We start from the raw sequence: 16,852 nt of genomic DNA, 5'->3' as shown, positions 1-16,852 counted from the left end.
TCTGGGCTTTTAAGAGAGTTCTGTGGCTAAGTCTCATGGTTAGATCTGGAAAACCTGGGTATTCTCAATCTTGCTTGCAAAAGGCTTGGCAACCAAGATTTCTTTTTGTGAGATTTTGGTAGTTTTTAGCGTTGAAACATGCAGAGTATCACAGAAGTCCCTTGTATCCTCAAGGAGTAAGAGCTGCCTCCTCTTTCCGTGCTCTGTTGAGGGAAGCTGGGTAGCAACTGTGAATCCATCCAGTTGTAGCAGAAAGAAAGAGACACACTAAAATTCCGGGACTCAACAAGCCCCATAAAAAGATCTGTCTGGACAGCGCTTCACTAGTTAAGTGCTAAGTTATTATTATTATTTATTATTTATTTCCTCTTCTATTTTTCCTCTTACTGAACAAGCAGGAAATATCTTTGTTCTTTCATTTTAGAAGTGAAATAAATGTATTCCCTGCAGCATTTGAAATTTTAATAATCCATAATAAATAAAATCATATCTAATAACATAACTGCTTTCAATTGGCAACGTGATCTCCTAGATGCATTGCAATGGCAGAAACATAAATAGTTGCAGCCTCTGAAAGCCTACTTCCTATTTGCTAAATATACTTGGCTTGCTTTAAATTCCTTTGTGTGCAGTCATTAATACAATCCTCTTTGACAGCATTTAATTAAAGTGCTTTTCTCTATTAAATTCATTAGAACTTTTTTTTTATATACAACTGTTTCCCAGACACTGAATGTTAAGGACCTGTAGGCCTCTCTTTAAATAACTTCTCTCTCCTTGTTGTAAATTGTTAATTAAATTTAACTTAGACTGTTTAAAGATGGCTTGGAAAAGAAAGCCAGATTTCAGGATATGGTCTCAATCATGGCTGATTTTTTTTTAACACAATTTTTTCCATGTAGTTATAGGCTGCGTGTTATATTGTTTATGAATGTTGCTGTACTTGCAGCTGGAAGCAAGCAAAGAAATACCCTAAAAAGCCCATTTCCATCTCACTTCAAAAATTTCCATCTTTTTAGTGCAGTTTCTTAGCCTAAGAGTATTTTCATGGGGGGAGTAAGGAGGGAGGAGCTGTTTAGTATTAATAGATTATTGACAGCTTAATGTCTTGGCACCTAGACAGCCCATAAGGTATAATAAACAGGAAGCTGTCTGATGTGAGCGCAGTCAATAGCGTATTCAATCAGAACCTTTCAGTTAATTGCTGGTTGACCTCAGACATTTCCTTTAAGTGAAACTGTCCTTCGCTCAGATCTCATCTGGGTTTCAGGGTTTAATTTGAGAATGCCCTTTCCATATGGCAGCTTGTGCATACATTCCTGGTGGATTTTTGCTTTGCTCCTATGCACAGCATTGCAAAAGCCAGTGTCTGCCCAGAGCTTTGCAAATCTTGTAGCCGTACGCTGGGCTGCCAGTGGGGCTGGGAATATGCCACGGAGCTGGGCTGCTGGCGGGCACTGGCACCACGGATAAAGCAGGCAGGGTTGTAAACTGACATCAGGGGAGATTTTCAAAGCAGATGGGCTGTTGCCTAGGGTGTTTTGGGTGGAGTTAGGCATGGCTTTGGTGCCTGGAGAGGCACCGTGGCATTAATGAGACCTGACCCAGCCTTTGCAGATGTGATGTCCCCGCAGCCCAACGTGGCTGCCCTGGCAGAAGGGTCGGCACCGCTGCCTCCATCCCACCCATAGGCACAGATTCCCCTACTTCTCTGTACAAGGGCAGTCCAGGGCTCGTTTGTATTTAGTTTCCCTAATTCCCGTACTTAACCATTCTAATTTTTTTGGACTGCGTATCTTGATGAGGTCTAGATAAGCTAAAAAGGCAAGCGGGCAGGAAACCACACGGGCAGTCCCTGACCCTGACTGACTGGAAGCCATCTGCTTATCTGGGGAGGGAACCTCCATGGAAATCTCTTCTAACAAGTGTGCTGCATTTGGGTTTCTCTTGCTTTCCCTCCAGCTGTTGACTTTGAGCATGTGTGTTTTCCATAGGTGAGATCAGGGAGGGTGAGCTGTGGCAGCTCTCGTTTGCAGCACCAGCTCTGGATTTCCCAACGGCAAATCCAGTGAGTAACTGCTCTGTGAAGGAAATGCTTCTGTACCAGGGCGAGTTTAATTTACATTTCATGCAGTCAGGAGACATTTTTTTGTCTCTAGATCTTGCAGTGATTATGTCTTTTAGCCACTTATCATGCATTCAGACTGTGGTTTGCTGAAAGGAGTATTATTACTTTTAATCTCTAATTTTTCCCTGGTTTTGATTCATTTCTGTGGTTCTCTTTGTCCCTTTGCATCACACAAACTGCTTATGCCTTTTTAATGGCCTGATTAGCACCAGGGAAGCATTGCTGACTTGGAGTAATGTTATTCCTGATGTTTTCTTGTTCAAATGAGATCAGAAGTAAGAATGCTGCATTACTCCGTTTGGGATCCATTAAAGTCCAACCCAGAGCCCTGGCTGAACCAGGTTGTAAATTTTTTGGCTTCATGCATATTGGAAAAATGAGGGGGAATAGCTTTAAGATGATGCCCCTTTTCTGTGAAGATTTGAGGGTAAGAGAGGCTTGGAGTAGTTCTTTCTGGAGGGAATAGAACAAAAGCATGGCGAGACAGAACAGAACCAAGGAAGAAATCCCAAGGTACGTATGTAAGCCTGGGGCCGTCAGCGGCAACACACACGCTTCACTCCCAGGTGTCTCTGGCCAGAATATATTCGAAAATACTTTCTGGTCTTACTTACTGGCCAAGCTGCTAATCAGTATTACATTGACCAAAGGACTCCCACATGCAATAAAAATCATAAGCTTTATTGGATTTTGAGATAGAAAAGATTCACATCTATCTTGTTTTATAAACCACGTTACATTTCATGCTTTCTGAGCTTCCATCAGTACAACCCTTTGTAAATACAACGGTGAAGGAGGTAGGTGGGTAGAGAGATGGCTATGAGTTGCTGTTCCTTGGGTGGTACAGCCTAGAGCTATAGAAATGCTGGAGCTGAGTTTAAGGGGTTGCTGACATTTCTGAAATACTGAAAGAAAAAATATGTTGGTCCTTTCTAAATTATTATTTGCAGCTCAAATTAAAAAAAAATAAAGGTTTGCGGCAGTTTAGAGCAACAAGCAACATAATGCTTTGAAGGAAAACAGGAAGAATTTGAAGAGCAAAAGTTGCTCTGAATAAAAGCAACCAGAATATGCTGTTTCATGAAAAATGCCTAAACAACTGCTTGAACTTTGTCAGAATATTCACCACCACCACCCCCCCGCCGCCCCAGGCAAACAGCTTGGCAAAGTAGATAGACTTCACTTAGGCAATACTTTGATGTCACTCAGTTGACGTTTTTGACTGAAAAATGCCACACAATCCTAATCTTACGGAAGAAAAAATGGTGTTTTGCATTTCTAGCAAAACCCTGGGGCTTCTTGCACGCAGACCTACAGTAGTTGCAGGCTAGTGTTAAGAGTGAGCTTTACCCCTGCGATTATGTGTGTGTAGCCAGCCATGGGCTGAGCAGTCCACAGAGCTCCCCACAGCAGCCAGCAGCAAAGCCAGGGATGGATCCCAGGGCCATAACAGTGTCATCTTCTGCTTTGTCCTAATGCTGCCTCACTAGCCATATATTAAACCATTTTATTAAAAATGAACAAAAACCTCTGAGTATAAACTGCACATGCTGTTTACTTTCCATAAAGCCATTTTCTTCCAGCATCCAGAATCTGTAAAATAGGTACAGGCCAGAGTAGTGAGACATGGAGCTCAACAGCGTGAGAGTGAGATGCCAGTCTAGCTTCGTCCTCTCTCTTCTGGACATGGCCACCTTTTCTAGAGCTTAATCAGGAAGATGAAGGATTTCAGATCTAATTCTCTAAGGCATCTTGTCTTCAGTGACCTAATCTGTGCAGGAGACTGTACTTTGGTCATTTGATTTTTATTTACCCAGCTTCTAGCTAAGGGTATAATAAAGCACATTATGCCAGTTGCATGTGTGGTAATGCTGGATATTTTGCTTTTACCATGGTAGTTGATTATAATGCACTTTTTAAGACTTGCTTTCTAAAAAAGGGAATATTTATACTTTTATGTGTTTGATTCACACAGTATAGTTTGCACAAGTCCTGTTATTAAGTGCATTGGTGGTTACATCTTGAAAGCCATAAAACATGCTGAGTAGTGTTTTATCAGCAGAAATCTGCTATTTTCACTAACCATAACAGTCAGGTTCTCCTGACTTCTAACTGCTCCCATTGTAAAAATTAGCAGTACAGTTGGGTATTCCTGAAACCCCAAATAACCAACTGTAAGGACCTAAAACAGTTTGATGGGACAAATAATTACCCCCCACCAGAATCCAGTGTCTAATCCAAACATATTCTTCCTGAAATAATGCAGTGCCTACTCCTGGTCTGAGTAACGGGAAAACAACATGATTATAGTGGCGCCATTTGTGCCACCATAGTTAGGGGTTTAGAGCTTGACCTCTAGGTTGGGGCTTGTCAGGGAAGATCTTGCTCACACTGCCCACAAATACTCTTCTGATTTTCAAAAGAAACAGAGAACATGTGTAGTGTTAATTAAACAAAAAAGTGTAGAGGATACCAGAAGTATTTTGTCGGCAGAAAAGCAAATAAAAAAGCCTTTTGTTGCTTCCTTAGTTCTTGTGGCATTCTGCCAGCTCCTCATTAAGAATAACAGAGTTGGGATGGGGAAACTCAGAATCGACCTGAAATCTTTGACAAACCCTCCATCCAGCCACAACCAAGTTCAGGCTCTATTTGGAAACTGCTAAGCAGAGTCTGCATGCCATAGCACCCTGGAGAGCCTTGCTAGGGCTGTGAGAGAAAGCACAGAAGAGAAAAGTCAGAGGCCCACAAAGCTCATGGTCTTGTTTTGAAGAAGGTAAATTTTAAGTGGAAGGTTTGTGGCCCTCAGTGCGTACACAGATGTTGAAAGCCCCACTTGAGTGGGCCTCCAGTTAGCATCACCATGCAGAAGGGCAGCGTGAACCTTTATAGGGCTGTTGCTTTTTGCCTTGTGGGGGAGGCTGCCTTACCACCGCAGGTTACAGGCAAGAGAGGCTCACTTGGCTTCTTCAAGGGCGGCAGAGTCCTGCCTGCCTGCCAGGGATGCAGCAAACTGGCCCCCGTGCCAGCTGTGCTGGCTGTGCCCCATCCCCAGACAATGGAGCCATCCATCACCGATGCCTTCAGGAGAGAGTCTGCAGCGACATTGTGCAACACTTCCTGACTGCATCGGCTGCTCTGTCACCAGCACCCTGGTTTGTGCCAGCAGAAGCCGGAATGAATCCGGCCTGTTGTGTATTTACACAGTAGGTATGTGCCAGCTCCACCTGTGGGCTGAAGACTAGTTGTTGACAACCCTCCCAGGCTGCAGCCAGGTATTCAAGAGATGCCCACTGCTGGCCACAGTTACTCTGCAGCAAACCTAAGGATCTGGCTTAAACCAGCCCAAGATGGGAAATTCAGAGCTAATACATGAATGCTCGTCAGCATGAGCTCATTTATGCTGCCCCATAAAATCAGCTAGTTCTCAGGCACTTGCACAGCAATGAAAGTTGTGCCTGTGCTTTTGTGGGAAGAGTTGAGTTAGCATTCGAGGGAGAGCAGTTACCCCAGGAAACACCGGGACACTGTTCTGCATTGTCAGAGTTTTGTGATTTATTTTTTTAACATTATACAGACAAAATAGTGGCTATTGTGTAGGCACGTGCTGTCTATTAACAGAGATCAGGAAAGGGAAATAAACCACGCATTACTGAAGAATAAGATCATGATTGTGGTCAAGTGATGGCAGAATTTTTTTTTCTCTTTGTCAAGCTGATTTGTAAACATTCTTCAAACAACTGTGCAGACAGCAGTGCCACAGCTTCTTGAAAGGAAAGCAAAGACAAGGAAAGATTCCACTGCACAGATGTTTTACAGTAACCTTAGACCTGTCCCAAAGTTATCTGGTCATCTGCAGTTGTCACTGCGAGCTATGCTGCACATGTGGCCTCTTTGCAGCGCAGTGTAATCAGGCTGTAATTTATATTTTATCTCCAGTGATGATAGCTCTTAAAAATGTTTTGTGGTGTATTTGCTCTTTGATGCATGCTAAGCTTCTGTTAGCATTAATGGGAGCAGTGTGTGCCAGGGAGGGGGGGAGACACCTTCCCCCTGCCTTCAAGTCAAGATTAATTGTGTTTTGCTTATACTTATCACTTTGCATGGGATGGCAAAAGCAATGTACAACTGAAAGTTTTGTTGATTTTTGGGTTTTTTTTTTGGTTTTTGTTTGTTTGGTTTGTTTTTTTTTTAATTCTTGTTGTCTTTTTTGTCACCTTTTTGACCACTTTTGACAGTTTCGTCCTGGAGAAGAATTGCAGGATGGGGCTGCTATTTCAGAGGCTGAGTGTTTGTTCAGTGTCTTGCCATGCTTTCAGATCACTGCCTGTTTCCTGCCCTTAAGCAAGGCAACCACCATAAAGCAAAGGGAAGCATGTGGCTAGTGTGTTCCAAAGATGTTGAAATGTTATTACTTCAACCAGCTCGCATTCTGGCCTCAAAACCAAACTTGCCTTTGACTTCAGGTTCCCCATGGAACACATTTCTCTCTTCAGAGTTCTCTCTCAGTCCCCTTTTGTGTGGTTCAGAGAGTGACTTGTACCTCAGAGCTGAGAGATTAAGACACAGGGCTTGTCTGATCCAATATTCTGGCTCCAGTGGTGGTCAGGAGCAAATGAAGGCTGATAGGAAAGGCCTGAATATTTGGGGGATTTTTTTACTGTGTGACTGCTTTGTCTTTGGAGCTGAATGGGACCCAGGGCTGCTGGCTTAAAAGCTGTTGTAGCCACCAGTTCTGGTTGGCTGGTTTGGTCTGGCTTGCATGAGACGGGGCACATCATATCACAGACATATATTATAATTATCTCTAATAAGGGTGTTTACTCTTGTGAAGCAATTACTAAGGTGCATTGGAAAATGCACAGGATGTGTGCCAGCATTTGAGCTACAAAATTAAAAGAAGCTCAGATTGAAGTTAGATGAAAGTGAACATATTTATCCATGTCAGACTTCCTACCATTTTGCACGCTCATATTGATTTCTTTTGACACGGTCTTCTTTTATTGAGTACCATATATTTTTTTAAATCCCTTACCGATAACAGTACCTGCTAAGGGCAATTGTAAAAGGAAACTAAAGTATATTAAACCTGCCTGGAGTCAAAATGTAATCTAACACCTGTAGTCTGCAATTTGTCATCACTTCATAGATACTTTTTCTTTTTTAATAACAGTTTTGGATTTCCCTGAGTTTTGACCTTAGGATACTGTATAATCCAAGAAAAGCAAGGAAACTAAACCACAGTCTTTAACACAGCTTTATGGTGTCAAGGTGTGAAATCACTCTGAGAATGAGTCCAGAGAAAATACTTCCTTTGGAACTGCAACTAGTACTGCAGTGTTTACCCAAATGAATGTATTTTTGCAAGGGAAAAAAAAAAGAGTAGTCTAAGAGCCACATTTTGAATAGGAAAGAAATGAACACAGGTGCAACAGTTTCTGCTACAGTTTCTTGGACAGACATTCCTAAAAACCTGTAAAGAGTCTTGGCACAGTGATTGTGTCTAATTAATGTTCTTACCCCTGCGAGCCCTGGCCTGGGAGGCTGTCAGGGTGCAAGCCTGTTTATGGCAGCAGCTTACTCTGTTCTCTTCTCGCACATTTCTGTATGTGAAGAAAGTGAGACCGTGGCTAGGGAGTGTAAGGCTGTTTATTTGAATGGATTATCTTCTCCAGATTATTCCTGTAAAATCTGCTAAGAAGGACAGTGCCTCCTTCTAGGTATAAGATTTTGTTGCAAAGTGACAAAGTTTGTCTCTTAAGTAAACTCTTAACATGATAGCTAGGCACTGCCTGTGAGCTCTCAGCTTGCAGAAGTGACATGTTGCTCAGTAAAGTGCAGCTGAACACTTTGTTTAGGTCTGTCCTCCACCCTCCCTTTGACTTCAGCTATCTTTTGGGAATGAACTTTTCCAACAGGCTCGTTTACATGAGGTATGTAGTGACTTGTTTTTGTGAGGAGTCAAACTGGTGGTGACTCCTGCTGACTAGCCATGAATGCTCTAAGGGATGTAATAGAGGACTGGTATTGGGTGTACCAAGTGCAGGTACTGGACCTACATTTGTAACATGTGCGTGTTCTCTGTGGCTTTTATTTTGGGCTCCTTAAGCAGGCCAAAAATTTGCCATCTTTGGCATAAAAATCCTTGGTGTGATACAGTGTTATGGCTGGCTATGAGAGCAACATAAATGTGAAGAAAAGCTAAAAGGCAAGACCCCTTCGCACCATGCAGAATAGATTCATAGAACCATTTCATTTGGAAAAGACCTTTAAGGTCATTGAGTCTGACCATTAACCCAGCACAGCCAAGCCCACCACTAGACCAGGTCTCTAAGTGCCACATCTATACATCTTTTAAATACCTCCAGGGGTGATAACTCCACCACTTCCCTTGGTAGCCTGTTCCAGTGCTTGACAACCCTTTCAGTGAAGAAATCTTTTCCAACATCCTATTTAAACTTCCTCTGGCAAAGAGAAGGCACATCCATTCAACTTTGCTTCCTGTGGGTTTGGGTTATGAAAATTTATATTGGCCAACACATGTCACTTGAGGTACCTGTTGGTGCTTGCCCTGTGCACAGAGGAAGGTGGTGTCTGTTCAACAAGGTCAGTCTCTGTTGCAAATGCCATGTTTCAAGAGTGTGACATTTTTGGTGGTTCTCTTAGTAAGGGGCAGCTCATCATCTCAGCAAATCCTAGCAGAAAGGAGCTCACATGAGTAATCCTATCTGCAAAGGGAGGGCCAGAACAACACTACGAAGCAGAAGAGCGGGGGTTTTTCCCATAGCAATGCAGTTCCTGATTCCAATGTGCTGCAAAGGCTGCTCAGGCAATGGAAGGTGGCATGTCATGGAGTGAGTGTTGCCAGCTGGTGCCTCGCTGCTGTTGTTGCCCGAGTGCGTGTGCGTACCCCGCTCAAGCATATCCTGCTTGGCTCCCCTTAGCAACTCACCAATTTTACATGTCTAGTTCTAGCCAGAAAGTGGGTGGAAATGGAAACAAACATCAGTGGCATAGTGAATCCAGCCAAAATTAAATGCAGTACAGACACAGACTGCAATTGCATGACATTCATCTTTCAGTTTGGGTTTGCTCACCTCTCTTTTCTGTGGGAACGCTGAAGTCAGGTTTCTCCTGCAGAAGCATCCTTGAGACATGGGGAATGGATTCGTGTAAAACAGTTCAGCGATCCCTTCCCCCAAATAATTCTTGGCTTTGGATTTTAGATAGACCACAAACCCTTAGCTTATTACAAATAATCCTGATCACTCCCGTAATGATACACTACATTATATACTCTCCTAAATTTAATCATTCAATATCTCACTTCCTTCCCTGTAGGCATGTACTATTATATTTTACACATGGCTTCCAGCTGGTTTTCATTGTGGCCTTCAAATCATATTTCAGTGCAGTGCGATCTAAGACCAGTCACTTTATCATTTAAAGTCAACTTCCATCATAGTCATTTTCTTGAAAGTTTTTTACCAGGACAGGTTAATTTGTTAGAAAAAAATGGGTTTGTGTGTGAGGTGAAAGTCTACCTGAATGAACCTTCATGAAGCAGCATCTTCCAAAGCTGCTCTGTTCTGAAATGCTGAGTTGGCAGCTGCACCTGTAGAGTTTAAAAATCAAATCTGTTGAAGGGATGGAAAAAATAAGTCCTGTGGGCACGGAAGGAAATCTGTATCTTCACATTTGATTTGAAAGTAGATGGGGAAGGGAAGTCAGCTCCAGATGGTAGTGGATGTGGAGGAGGAGGAGGCTGCCCCACCTGTGGCTGGGGAGTGGTGGGGAAGGGCATGGGAGATTTCCTTTCCTGGGAAAAGGAAAGCTGAGCATGGCCATTGTTTTTGTCCCCTCTCTCAGAAGCCCATCATATACATGGTGGTAGATCAGACCACTGTTGGGGGTTTACTTGCACTGGAAAGTGCGCTGCACCCTGTACTTTGTCACAGAAGATCAGTGATGATTCCTTCTTCAGAGCAGCACCAACCCAAACACCAAAGTGTTATGGCAGGGTGTGCACAGCAGTGCGTGAAACCAGTTGAAATTTTACCTGTGGGTTTAAGAGCTTAATAATGACCCAAGATCTGAAAATATGGAACTGCCAAAAACGGTCCATTTCCTCAGTGAGGCTGTGATGTGCAGAATCAGACATGAAGTAAGCAAATCACCCAAATTGATCAGAATGCTTTACAAATGTAGTTTAAAGTAAATATTTAACAAAAAGGTAATTTAGATTTCATATTGTACTGTGTGCCTCAGCAGTTGATCTGGTTTGCATAGAAAAGCATTCTCTTTTGTGTTAAATAGTCCGTATTGTCAGAAGGAATTGCAAAACTGACCACAGCCTAAACCTGAAGGAAATTCTGTGCTTTTATTCACCCCTCTGTATATGGGTAAACTTGTGTCACTGAAAAATGTAGTGTGGCTAAAATCCTTTGTTAATGCCACTGGCAATCCAGAGCAAAGCCCCCAGAAGCTAGCAAAATAATGAGATTTATCTGTTACAAGAACATCGAGCATCTTTAGGTTTTTTCATTACTTAGGATAACAGTAAGTGAAATACAATCCAACCTTTTTCTAATATTTTACACTGATAACCCTTGGGTTATGTGTTTTCTCTTCTGGAGAGGGTGGAGAGGTCACTCCAGAAAAGGAAGGGTTAATTGAAATAATTCTTTTCCTCCCGCTCTCAGCCCTCTCTTTGGTTGATTGCTTTATAGATGCTGTAGGCATCTCTTCATCTCCTTCAAATTAAACATTTTACTGCTGCTGATCCTGTATTGTTGGATTTTTTTCATCATTATATTTGATTGGAAGTCTTGTAACATTTTTTAAGCTGGATTGTTTCTCATGCTATTTGTCAACTGAAAAGGGAAAAAAGCCCCCTTCCAAGTCCAACAAGAATGAACTGAGTAATTCTCACCCTTTCTGGATGTGTTTCTATCTCTGTTACTGCTACTTGAATCCAGCTTCTGATTAGCCATGCTCCTTTGTGGCTTTTCGTGTGACACTGCCTGTAAGTTCCCTGGCAGTTTATTTGTAGTGCTAAATCCTTTTGATTTTGGCTGCTCTGGGTCTTACAGTATCAGGGGCCAGGGCCAGAAGGCACTACAGGGGAGATAAGTAGGTAGAGTCTGTGTGACAAATTTATGAGGCTGGGTCCTTGGCTAGTGTCAGCAATCCTGGCTGCGCTGCTTTCAGTGCTCCCTGCTGACGCAGGTATGGATCTCACTTGTCTGTAACCCCTCTATTTGGGAACGTCAGTCCTTCTCTTTGAAAACAATCCATGGACAAAAAAGAAATCCTCAAAGAGCAGCTGAGTGATTCCATGCATTGGAACATTATGCTCTTTTATTACAAGAGATGTAATAAAACATAAACCAGAGTATCTGGTTCCATTTGAGTTTCTCCTTTCCCCCGCTCCTTGGTTAGCCCCATTTCTATGACACCCTGAGCATTTACGTGCTTGGGAGGAAAACGTATGTATTGGCACTGAAATAGGTTTGCAGTGTTTCTGCCCACAAGCGGCTCTTGCCCGCAGTGTGGCAAGCCCTGCCTGTCACCAGTGGGACATCTGCTCTTAGCTGCTCATCGAGGCACCAGGGACGTGGTGCTGTGTCCTGCCTCTGTGCTCGGTGGAGCTGCAGCCCCTCAGGACTGGCTGAGTGCCACCAGGTGCAGCAGGGGAAGGGCAGTGCCCTGGCCAGGCTGTCACAGCCTCTCCTCCAGGCTCAGCTCCCCGGCCACATGTAGGGTGGGCAGTGGCCGGGGACTGCGAACTGCTCTTCAGAAGCCATGCCTGGAGGTCGCTGGTGTTACAAATTACTATGGCACCAGCGTTTGATGAAGGAAATGAATCAGGGGCTCTTCGGCATAGAGCCTTTTTATTTATTTGCATAACAGGCTGATATTCCACAGCGGACTTCCCTCTTGCAGTAATAACTTGACTAGTGTAACATTTTACTGGTGCCTCAGTACATGTGTAAAATTCAGTGCAAGTTCTCAGCACATTTCCATTGTTTATCCTTATTTTTTCCCTTTAGAGAGCTTTAATGTAGGGTTGATTTTCTGGATGTTACACTTTGCAGCAAAGACATTTTCTTCTTGGTTGAAGAGCCAGAATTCCCTCTTATTTGTGGAAGAAAATAGTTATCCATATTGATTTTGTTAGCTCTGAGTGTTGAGTTCTAATAATTATTTCCCTGCATCTGAAGAAACCTCTGGGCAAATCCAGCCCTCAATCCTGTAGGGGATTTTTTCGGTTAATCTCTCTTGTATAGATTTGGTTTTAAAGAAAGCATGTGGAACTCCTCTGTGTTTTGCACAATTCAGAGCAGGTATTTTTTTCCCTTGGAATAAGGGCTGCACAAGGCCCTTTCTTAGTCATTTTAAGTGGCTGTTAGGAAGATTAAGAGCTACATATGCTTTCTTTAAACTTGCCGAAAAGGAGATACTGCTGGTGAAAATCTGTTACAAGACTGCAAAGCGTGTTTGCCCAGAGGGTTTCTCAGAATGGAGGGCTATAATTATTTGAACTCAGAAGTCCTCAACTGGTGAAATTGCTACAGATGTAATACAAAGAAATCTGTTCAGGAGACACATTAAAGCCACCTATGTGAAGCTACTATGCTGTCACTCTTCATAGATGGGAAATGTTAACAAATCTCTGCACTTCTATTATTTTTTTTTCCCATAAGGCAGCTGGGATGGATTTTAATGCCAAATCATTATTCATTATAAAGTAGCACCTGACAATCCCATGTGTGTCTAGGCCTTTGTGGTACTTGGCATTTTGAAGAAATGATGAGTCTCTAGCCTAAAAAGACAAGAGGAATCAAGGAGGAGGAGAAGAGGAACAAAGCAGGAGAATGACTTGTCTGAGATGGGACAACTGGCCAGTCATCCTGACCATGAGACTGTAACACCTTTTGACTTAACTTTTATTTTGGCTATTTTATATTTCTTTTTATTACTTGCATTTTGTATTTCTTATTTATTTTGTGGCTTTATATTTATTTGATATCTTTTGCCTTTTATATCCCTTTCTCCTTTAAGTCTGTAGTTACTGGTGCAGCTGTCTTCAAAGGGAGAAAGGTAGTGGAGAAAGGATATTAATTGTGCTTTTCCTCACCAAAACAAAGTAGATCCTGTGTAAAGGCCTGTACAAGTGTCCTTATCTCAAGCACCAAAGGGGTCAGCATGTACGTGAAGTCTGTGTCTGTTTGATCTTTTAGGTGCTGCACAGACAGCAGTCCCAGCCTGCGAAGGAGAATTCCCCACCTAGAGAAGAGGCTCCTCCTCCACCTGCCGAGGACAGTTGTGCCAAAAAGCCAAGATCCCGCACCAAGATCTCCTTGGAAGCTCTAGGTATCCTTCAAAGCTTTATTCATGACGTGGGTCTCTATCCCGATCAGGAAGCCATCCACACCCTCTCTGCTCAGCTGGATCTCCCCAAACACACCATCATCAAATTCTTCCAGAACCAACGTTACCACGTAAAGCACCACGGGAAGCTAAAAGAGCATTTGGGAACAGTGGTTGACGTGGCAGAGTACAAGGATGAGGAGCTGCTGACAGAGTCAGAGGAGAACGACAGTGAGGAAGGCTCTGAGGAAATGTACAAAGTAGAGCCTGAGGAGGAGAACCCCGACAAAAGCAAGGCGGCTCCAGCGGACATCGACCAGAGATAATGTGAGATAGGGGCGCAGAAAGCAATACATTGATCCAAGGATTTTCTGGTTTTATTTTTGATTTTTTTTCCTCTTTTTACCTTTTGTTTGTTTGTTTCTGTTGCGCATGATCCATGTGCAAACCGAATGAATTCAGCATTGCCCGATCAGACATTGCCTTGACACAGACACTCGAGTGTTACACTTCCTACATTTGACTGAAGCAATTGTTGTAGTCACATAGGATTATGCCTTCATCAATCTTGCACTTATGAAAGGGACATCTAGCAAGTAAATGGGAAGAAAAAGTCCTATGAAATTAATGAAGGAAAATTTACAACTTTGTGTGTGTATATATATATTTACATAAAATATATATATATTAAAATTGCATGGGACGGAACTTTACAACCTTAAAGTATAGACTGTGAAATGAGTTCTTTAAAGATGAGACTTGTTTATGTATTAAAACCACTTCACAATGAGTTGCTTTGGCTTTTTGATAAACTGCCGCCTGCTCTCAGGGTGTGGTGACTATTTTTGAATTCCTATTTATTTTCTATGTTTATCCCTGATTTTTTTTTTTCATTATTATATGGCTTCCTATCTGGCAACTTGATGGGTAATTTTTGAGGTATTTAAAGACGTAAATCAACACTGCCAAAAAAAGAAAAGAGGAAAAAAAGAGAGAAAATGGAAAAACAAATCAGGGCACCTTAAAAAGAAAACTAGTAAGTTAAAAGTACTTTGAACACAATGCACACTTAAAAGGATACAGCATGTTCCACTCTCCAGATAGTCCTTTCTGTAGTGAACAGATGAGTTTTCATGGGATTCAGAATAGCTGAAACTGAAATTCAGTGCATAGAAGACTTGTCCATTAACAAAGTCTTTATAGAAAGAGAAAAGAGATAAATGTGTTGAGATTTGATGTATGGAATTCATACTATCAACCACATTTTACCGTGGATTTTATTTACCTGTTCTCTGTTTCAGATCTTGAAATTTATAAGCTTCCTTCTTGTCGATGCTTTTTGTTTATACTGAAGTGAAAAACACACACACACACACGTTAAGTTACATTGAGACACAAAATGTCACAATCCCGAGAATCCTGTCCAGGTAAATGGCAGACAGACCGAGGATTTACAGTGCTGACACCCCATTCGCCCTCCTCGCCAGCCTCCCCCGTGTTTCTGTTTTAGCTGGGCTTCCTCCGTGTCACGTGTTTTGTGCCAGTGAAATGAAGTGTTTTCAGCCGCAGGTCCCACCTCCCCACGGCACGGGCACTTCCCAGCCTCCCGAGGCACGGGCACTTCCCAGCCTCCCGCCACGGGGCCGCGGCCGCGCCAGGCCCTGCACACCCACCCGCCCACCTCCTGGGCCAAGGGTCCCGCAGAGACCTGGGAGCAGCTACCTTACATAAAGCAGAGCTAACACTGACTGACTCTCCAGTGGCGTGAGCACTAAAGCTGCAATCTACTATAGCATCCACCCGCTCTGAGGCATCATGTCGAAAGAGACGCCAAGTAGCATTTACTTTTCACTTCCGTGCAATGATTTCCGAGACAGAGACCTCACCTTGCAGCTGGATTGATTTCAGACGCCTGTTCAAACTGCAGCCGTAACACTACAAACGAGGCTTCTGGCTTTTTTCTTCCTTTTTTTTTTCACATGGGCTTTTCACGTAACCTTGACAAAGACCTCATGCAATATACCTTTGAAAGTTACTTTCTGTTTACTACACCAGGCAATGTAATATAACTGTTAATACTATTTATATATTTGAAAGGTATAAAAGGTAGGAGTTAAAAACGAAAAACAAACCTCTACGTGTAGATATTTACTCAGAACAGACAATATACAGGGAGAAGACGTTGCAATACAAGCTAATTCTAGCTGCTCAGTAACCTCTGGAGTTTTTATGAGATTTTTTCAGAGCTAATGTTTGAAACATGAGTATCTCTGCATAAATTTCATATACCTTTGCAAATTATGGTGGGTTGCTTACTTAATGCCCCTTTTGCTCTTCATCCTTTAGTTCTGTAGTATGCTGCAGCTTTAATCAGAATTTCAGTGGTTGCTGCTTTATGTTTCTCTCAGAGCTACGCTTTCAAAACTGTCTTCTTATCCTGTAGCTGAAATCACTCCATACATTTGAAAGGAAACTGAATTTTGCCAAGCTAAGTAAGGTTGTTCATCTGATGATGGCATCAACATTTGGTATCTTTTACACTTCAACCAAAAATTTTATTAGGTATTTTTTCAATGCTGAGTCTTGCCTTTTTATTTTTAATTTCACTGCCAATTTTGCAGTGGTTCTAAGTGAATCTGTGGGCATTTTAGCCTGTGGTCTTGCCAGAACTTTGCGAATTACAATGCATATATGTCTATTTATTCAATATCCATCATATAATATCTATTTGGAGAAAGAAAATTTTCTTGTAGTGCCTCTTAACAAAGCACAATTTTCCGCCTTTTTTGTGAAATAAAAAATAAAAAAAACAAATTGTGTTTTATTGCGGTATCAACAATGTGAATAAGGATTAACATATTGTAAATGTTCTTTTTTCCATGTAAATCAACTTTATCTTCGTTATCACTAAGTGATAATTAATTTTTAACTTATGTGCATTGTTAGGCTGTTAGAATTTTTTGGTTGTTGAAATAAAACGCATTCAATAAATATGACTTAATTTGTCAAGTAATTTACTGGGCCTTTTTTCTTTTCTGCCGAGTTCAAGTGGAGCAAGGTCTGCAAAACGGAGGGGGCATATTTGCCTGTTGAAATAAGAGTTGATCGGTGTTATTGGCGTTTGAAAACCTGCATAAGGCCCCTGGGGTCAGCACAGCTCACAAATCTGTACCCCCCAGGATTGATCTGTTGTGTTACTGGCTTTCTGTGCACATGTATGTGCACGTATAGGGAGTCTCTGATGGGATCAGGAGGAGGGTGTGGGTGCCATCAGCCCTTAGGAGAATATACTCAAAACACACACACAAAGATCCACTTCCAGTCTGCTGTCTTCTTTTGCTCGTAGATTTTTTT

The 16,852-nt window shown here is 42.3% G+C and overlaps 1 protein-coding gene across 3 annotated transcripts in view; it reads left to right on the top strand.

Moving 5' to 3' along the window:
* The window catches only part of SATB2 (SATB homeobox 2), a 227,519-nt gene extending 211,012 nt beyond the window's left edge, over positions 1-16,507 (top strand). For all 3 annotated transcript variants that reach the window (XM_027678203.1, XM_027678202.1, XM_027678204.1), the window contains one exon: positions 13,369-16,507. In XM_027678203.1, coding sequence (XP_027534004.1) covers positions 13,369-13,824 — 456 coding nt within the window. In that variant the 3' untranslated portion in view covers positions 13,825-16,507. The remainder of the gene's footprint in view (positions 1-13,368) is intronic.
* The last annotated feature ends 345 nt before the right edge of the window (positions 16,508-16,852 follow it).

The sequence above is a fragment of the Neopelma chrysocephalum genome, unplaced genomic scaffold (genome assembly GCF_003984885.1).
Source record: "Neopelma chrysocephalum unplaced genomic scaffold, ASM398488v2 Primary Assembly neopelma1_44, whole genome shotgun sequence".
Taxonomy (NCBI): domain Eukaryota; kingdom Metazoa; phylum Chordata; class Aves; order Passeriformes; family Pipridae; genus Neopelma; species Neopelma chrysocephalum.
This window is presented reverse-complemented; position numbering and strand designations above follow the sequence as displayed.